This window comes from Egretta garzetta, unplaced genomic scaffold (assembly GCF_000687185.1).
Source record: "Egretta garzetta isolate BGI_Z169 unplaced genomic scaffold, ASM68718v1 scaffold372, whole genome shotgun sequence".
NCBI classification, from domain to species: Eukaryota; Metazoa; Chordata; class Aves; order Pelecaniformes; family Ardeidae; genus Egretta; species Egretta garzetta.
Window position 1 is genome coordinate 461,264 of NW_009258889.1, and position 7,674 is coordinate 468,937.

The window sequence follows — 7,674 nt, forward strand, 5'->3', positions numbered from 1 at the left end:
TAAGAAAGCTGACTTGCCACCCCTTGGCTTTTTCCCTGTAACACTGACACTCACTGCCCAACCACCAGCCTCACCGAGAAGTTAGCCCCAGGTTTGGTTTCTCAGGGAAGCCAGTGAAGAGCAAACACTTGATGCCATTTCTTGGCTACTCTTCTGTGATTCCCCCCACGCAGGGGTTCTTGCAGCTCTTTCAGCTACAGGCGCGCTAGCAGGTCTGCATGCAGCCAGCGTGGCATAACTCGATGCTGGATCACGGCAGAGCCTTTTAAAATAGGGTAATACGATGTATTTGTAGTACCAAAAATCTTCGTACAAAGGCGGGCAGTGAAGCCAAAGCATGAAAAAGGCATCGTAGCGATTCCCATTCCCTCGAGTGAGCGAACACGTGCATCCATGTCAAAGGCATTTTGTCCCCAAAGAAATGCAAAAAGCTTGGTGTCATAACTGTAATTCCTAAATCCTTATTCAAAGACAAAATTTCAGAACAAATTATATGCGTGATTACTAAATCAGCTTGTACATAAGACTTTGTGCAGAAAGACAGGCGCAAAACTTGGGATTTTCCCTGCATTTCAACTTTATTAAGGGACTGGGGAAGGCTGTTCCCAAGCAGAGAGGTGGAGACCTTGCTATTGTATCTGTTCATAGCATCAGCTTTAGCTGACTGCTAAAAGGGTGGCATGAATATTAAAGAAACACTACCTTAAGAAATTGTGCTAATGGTAGTGTATTTTTGCCTGAGTTTTGAATAGCAGTGACCATTAACGGGCACAGTACAGAAATCATGGAACATGTTGTTATTTCACCTTTTAAAAAATATTTAAAGCCATCGACAGAGCTGTTCAGCTGCAGATCTGAAAAAGTGATTTATAGAATTGGTCATGAATAAAAATAGTGCAGGTTGAATTAATGAGACCCATAACTTTTGTTAGTAACCACTTCATTGTTCCTCTCGTCATTAGTCTGGATATTTTTTGTCACAGTAACTGCAGCTTTGTGTGCATCACAGGCAAATCCGTGCTGCAGATTTCTTCATTTCTTTTTCCAAAACTAACTAATCCTGAGGGTTGTAATTCTTGATTGCGGTAGGGAAATTGCAATGCAAGTAAACACAAAAATTGCTTGAACTACTTATTTTCTGTAATGGCATTTTCAAAATAGGCTCTCTAGTTATTTGGGTTTGGGTTTTTTTTTGTTTTGAGGGGGGTGTTTTGGTTGGGAGGTTTTTTGTGTTTGTTTTTTTTTAATCTTTGTATTGTGTGGTCAGAAAAGATGAAGGCATAACTGGGTTTTAGAGTTCTGAAATTGCTTTTCCATTTTTCCAAGGTAAGAGTGGATTGTTTAACAATTGCTCGTTCCAGGCATCATCTTGACTGCGTTATCATCAGTTACCCTTTAGAGGGGTTTGCATCTCTGTGTGTGACTGTGGTTGCTTCTTCCGAGCAAAAAGTGCAGATAAGTCACGTTCAAACAAAGTTTGTCTGAAGCTGATCAAGCGTGCAATGCAATTATTGCTCCTACCGTCTACATAATGGGAAAGTTTAAAAGGCTAACACAAATCCTGGCAGAATGCTTTAAGTTTCCTTCTGATATCAATGCTTTTTTATTTCAGCTCCGTGGAAACTTTTCATCTAGATGTGGCGCAGAACTTCAGGTAAGCTTTATACAAAATTTCCATCTTTATGTTTAGGGATAGGAACGTTTTCAGTCGATTGCATGTAGCAAAACTTTACATCCACAGTAATACACTTGGGAATTCAACAAATTGATTCAGCCAGTTGTGTTTAAGCTCCTTGTTGTCATGGCTTAACCCCAGCCAGCAATTAACTCTATCCCAGCCAAAACCAGCACGCTTGCGTACGTAATTTCTTTTACAGAGCATTGGGTATGACCGAAAATCATCAGAGAGCTGATGCTGCAGTCACGGAGTTGTGTAATGCTTTTTGCTTTTAAAACTTGATTTCTAGGAAATAGAACTGTGGAAGAACTGTATAAAATGCATCTGTTTTTCTAGTAGTAGCAGTTTTTAAAGCATTATCTGCAGATCACGAGCTATTTATTTGATTTCCTCGGTTGATTTGCACCATTCGGAAGTGTGCCGAGTTGGATGCTGTCCACGGCTGGCCAGGTGAGAATTCCCCATGGTAGAGGAGCTTCAGCTGAAAAAGCTGGCTGTGCTGCCAGCTGCCTCTGCCGGGATGGAGACGAGCTGGCGATGACAGCCTGGGCGCTGTCTGCCACCCCGAGCTCGCTTAGGCAGAATAGCAAGTCGTGTCGTTGAGAGCAAATGAAATTTTAGTCCCTAGGCTTTTAAAGAAACAAACTCTTTTCCTGGGTTATCAATAGCCCCTTACAAATAACCTTGTTAAAGATTCACTCTGATTGTTTCAGTGTTGAATTTCTCATGGGTTTATTGCAAGTTCTGCAATACCATTTTTAAAGTGGTTTTATTGGTCTTTGCTATCAGAAAAGCATACACATTTGGGAGCAATACTGGGGCAGTGTTGTATGTGATGGTGCAAATGACCCGGTGAGTACGTGGCTCAGGAATTCATCTGAACAAATGTGTATTCCGGAGCACGTTGCTCTTACTGGGAGCATGTAACAAAAAAAAATTACTTTTTAAAAAATGTCATTACATGAATACTGTGGTGGTTTAGAAAATGTGTGGCTTTTAAGTACAGAGAGGTGGTAGCTGTGCTTTCATGTTAGATATTTATTCACCAAGAAGTTAGCACTTATTACAGCGTTAGTTGGGGTTTTTTTCCTTTTTACATGGGTTTTCCTTTTTGTATGGCTTTGATTCAAGAAAGATAACTTCATTTTCATAACAGAATTCAAGTTCACTAAATCCAGAATGGAAAGTTAAAGCCAAAAGAACAGAGGCAGCTTGATTTTTTTTTTTAAATTTTTTATTATTGTTTTGTAAACTAAAACACCAAAGGGAATTTGCTGAAAAGACAATGTACAAAATATTAAAGCACAGTGATTACTGGAAGTAATGTCTTAGGATTAGCCCGAGTTTGGATCCTTGGTGGTTTATTATGAGTTTGCGAAATCACCGAGCCGTTAGTGTTGCTCAGAATGACCAACGTCTTGCCCAGCACGGACAGCAGCTTAGCAGGCTCCTGACCAGCTGCTAATCACTAACAAATAATTCATTCTGCCTTAAATAATTGACAACCCAGTCTTCCCTTCAGTTATTATTTCTACATCGTCATTTATTAGAAATCTGGCAAAAAAATTGGCTATCAAGCATTGTTTGCATGCAAATATTTTTCTTCTGTAAATATATCCTATAACCTTGAACTTCTATATCCTATGACTTCTAACTGAGGACGAGTAAAGGTAAAGCGGGTAAGAAACCAAACCATGCAGAAGATGTTGTTGCAAACAGGCGCTTTTGCAAATCCTAGCTAGTGATTTAAATACCAAATAAGGCAGTGACCAAAATGTCTGGCTCATTAAACATTTCTAAACTTCATTTTAAATGTTTTCTTGTGCAGCATGCTAGATTTGCACTTTGACTGTCGTTCCTTTGTTTGGGGAAAAAAAAATGCCTGTACATCGTGCGTGTGTGAACGCTACGCAGCGCTGCCCTTCCTGCGCGCCGGCAGCGGTTTGGTCGGGGGGGTTGGTCACTGTCTCTGGTTTAATGCCTGAGCTCTATCAGTCCAGACTCCACTGGCCTGAAGCTGTCCAAACTTACAAATGGGCACAATGCTTCCATGTGTTGGAAGTTAAAAGGGAGTTAATCCTATTCTGTTTCTACCATTAATTTGCAACAGAATTTGGCTTCTCTTTTCAGGGCTCTTTTGATGTACGTTATTGAATACCCCAGTTCTAGAGCTCTGTGTAAACAGAATTTCCCCTTTCTCCTGGTGATGGACTCATAAAAAGCTGAAACTCCCTTATCCTAACAAACTTTTTTGCTGTGACTTTCTCATGGAAATAAATAAATAAACGAGGTTCCTTGCTCACCCCAGTCAGCACAAAAGCTTTTCCTGAGAGGACCAAGCAAACTTACTTGTTTTGCGTGCCTTTAATGAGGCTATTCCCTTTTCTTGATCAAGAATTGAGATAATTATTAATGTTGCATGGGAAGAGAGATACTGGTTAGGGTAATGAAGCCTCAGCCCAAAGTTCATCTCTGGACTGTCCACACTACGCTCACTAAATCAAAACGTGGAATTTGCCTTGTTTTCCAGACAGACCAATTCTTCAGCCCAAAAGAGATACGACCATAAATTTTGTCTTTTAAGCAGGAGATATTTCTTGTTTTCATTCATTCCTTATCTAAGAGCAGGTAAGGCGTATCGTTTTCCAGTTTGTCACTGCTCGAGGAGGAGCAGCCATAGGCCACTTGAGGTGGAAGACGGAAGTCATTTGATGGTAGGGGGGTTTTTTAGCTGCATCCCCTATATGTTCTTCATCGAAAGCAGCTGTTTGACTTCCCCTCTCCCCACTGTTCTGCCATTGCGTTCTTTTTTAAGATTTAGCAGGCATGCATCCTCTTTAAATATAGCAAGATATCCAAATCCAAACGTAGGTTACTGGCTCAGAAGCAAAATGGCTTTCCAAAAATCTTTATAAGTGGAAAGCCATTATCTTTCTGATTTGTGATCAAGCCAAAGGAGATTCTATCTCCGGAGCTCTCACTTGTTCCATATTCAACACACAGCCTGGGTGAAGATGCCAAGTTAATAGTTAGGCTTCTGTGCCAGGAAGCACTTCACCAGTTAAAGGAACATTGTCGGCTTACGATTTCAATTGGAATGATTTTTAAAATCAGTTTTCTGCTGCAGCACCTCATAAAAAGCAGAGCTTAAAAAGATTTGGGTGTGTGTGATCCTTTCTGTTAGAGGTGTGGGGGGTGGGGTTTTTTTTTTTCTTTTCATTCTAAAGGATAGCTTCAGGTCATCTTTGCTAACTGACTGTGTAAGATGATTTATAGCCCTGTAGGTCCTGTAACCAGGTCGCTGCAATGTCCAGAAATCTGATTTCCAAATGAGTAAGATGTAATCGCTCCATCCTCCAGGCTGGCCTCATGGCTTTTTGTACCAGTGCTCGTAGCAGTCGCATCGTGATCAAAAACGCCTGCTCCGGAAAAGATACCGCACCGTCTTTTTTGCGATACTAACCCATTACCTTATTAATGAAATCAGGTCAGCTTACAAGTGAGTCACTCATTTCACACGCAGATCTCTAAGGTTGTACGCCCACATGGGAAACAAGGTCAGGCCAGCGCTTGAGGAGATGATTGAGAGCTTGCAGATGCCAGGACTCAGGAGTGGTGAATGGGAGGCAGCAGGTTTTTCTTAAAAAGGCGGATCTTGCCTTCGACACGAGCCACTTTCTGTAACGTAAAGTTTGTGGTGCTCGCCTGATTCATTTAAGAGGAATTAAAGGACTTTGAGGAGTCTTTTGTCCAATAAACTGTAAATAAAAAGCCTTTAATGACTTAAATAAATCCCTGTGGTGGGGATGTTTGATGTTAGAGCAGATTATCTGGATCAAACTCGTACTCTCAGAGGAGTAACATGTCATTGCTCAGCTCCTCTACCAGATCTCTTCCCACAAGATAATGGACAATAATTAACTGTTCTGAAAAGAACTGGAATTGCGCTTCTTAACCGATATTCATTCCTCACCTTCTCCAGCCTTATTTATTCTCCAAGACCTTTTCTCTTACTTATCCCCCCTCATTTTCTTTTATAAGCCCGTAGAACTGGGAGGATATTCTGCCACCTGCAAAAGGTAGCAAGGATTGCATTTCAGGAGTTGTTACCATTCTAGTCCTTAATAACTTAGCCTTTGTCTTAGCCTCTGACTTGTCTTTCTAGGAAGAAAATGAATAGGTTCATAACAGGTTCTGTTGAGAAAAGTAGTTGTAAGGGAGAAAGGAAGGAGTCTTAGTACAGCAACGCACCAGCAACTGCGGGAACCTGATTGTGGGAACCTATTCCGTGAGTTGGGAGTAATCGCCTCCTTTCATTGCTCCCTCATGGTTTTTTTTAATATCAAACCAATAAAGTGAATATACCTTCACTTCTCCTGGGAGAAGTATATTTCTGGGTGAAAACAAAAGCAGCGATTTCCAACATAACATAATACGTGGTCTTCGCTTTAATCTGAAATTCAACCTGTAAGCTCTCTACTGTAAATATTTTACTTCTGGGAAACTTTCTCTCCTGTAGGCTTATTATGACAAAAGCCAATAGGTACAAACAAAGACCACAGCACACACAAACGTTTGCAGAGATTGTGCACGTTCATCTGTTTCGCAGCGGTGCTATGGTTTTGCTTCATCGCACTTTTCCGTCAATCAAATATTTGAGAATGGGCATTCGGAAAAAGAAACTGGGTCCGTAATACAGCTCAATTGCTAAGATGTCTGCTTCGGTTTCAGAAGTGGAAGCGTGACCCCCGTGGACATAAAGAGACAAACTGAACTCAGAAATACAGAAACAAATTCTGTCTTCTCTTCTCGAGCTGTTGCTACAGTTGTGCTTTGAGTTCTGGTCTCTTTTGCTGTCGTACCTTCATAAGGGAAATACAGACAGCCACCGAGACGTGGCTTGCCTTTCTGTTTTTCAAGGAGAAAGGTTGTTGTGATGCTTTCCCTGATCGAACCATCTTGTAACTTGAAAAGCTTCAGCATGTGGCTGCTCATACCAAATTTTAAGCTTTGGCATAATTTTATAGAAAAAACCTGCCGTTAAGTGACTGCAGAAATCACTGCATGCCAATCTGTCTGGGTTTAGACTTAGCTTCTCGGGTTGCATAGGTGGTGTCTGCTCAGATTAAATTGGTGTCTTTGCATCTCTCCAGAAAGTTGAGATTGTAGACTGCAGATGTCTCCTTGTTAAGGGCGGTTTGGCACTGGAAGCCTCCTCCATCAGTGCTTCATAATCTGCACAGGCAGTCGACGGATTGTCAAAAGCATTTGAAATATTACTCTCAATCTATGTGAGACATGACTTTTTCTTTTTTTTTTTTTTTTTTTTTTTTTCTTCCATCTTGGCACTTTGAGAAACTTTCTGTCTCCACCGTAAAAAGCTGCAGTGGTTATAATGTACAAAAGATGTCCACCCAGAGCTCCAGACTCTCTGCTTTCATGCAGGAGACGTGCGGTTCTCCACGAAGGGTCTTGTACAGGGTTACCTTCTTCCAAAACCTTCGTGTGTCAAAGTTAAAGGCACACCGCAAAGGTTGCTGGTCTTTGAGGAGGAGAGGCGCTAGGAGAATGTAAAGCAGATGTTTCTGAATGTTGGAGGCAATACAAAAAAAGATGAATTCCACAAAACTTACACGCACGCACCTCCTACACAGATATACCTGTGCACGCATCTAAACACACGCACCGGCATTATGAAGCATTTTTATATAGGTATTTACATGGAGTGCTTTTAGTTACATATTTAGATATCACAATAACCGTTTCCTTGGTGAAGTCCTTAAAATAAGACTCCCCGTAAAGGCCGGGCAATTTCTGTGTTGCTGAACCTGATGATTTGCCTTTAAGGAAGTACTCGACGGGTTTAAGAAGGAAATGAATTCTTTAGCATGCTTAACAGCAGATAAAGTAATCGAAGCCTATTTTATAATTGAGTATGTAATGTACACTTCCTACACTTCTTTCCTAGAAAAGGATTTCTAACGACGGAGCAGGAA

General features: G+C 41.1%; 1 protein-coding gene across 1 annotated transcript in view; it reads left to right on the plus strand.

Annotated features, from left to right (window-relative positions):
* The window catches only part of ADCY9 (adenylate cyclase 9), a 90,630-nt gene that overhangs the window by 80,587 nt on the left and 2,369 nt on the right, over positions 1-7,674 (plus strand). The window contains exon 10 of the mRNA XM_035889666.1: positions 1,613-1,654. Within this exon, the coding sequence (XP_035745559.1) occupies positions 1,613-1,654 (42 nt within the window). The remainder of the gene's footprint in view (positions 1-1,612; positions 1,655-7,674) is intronic.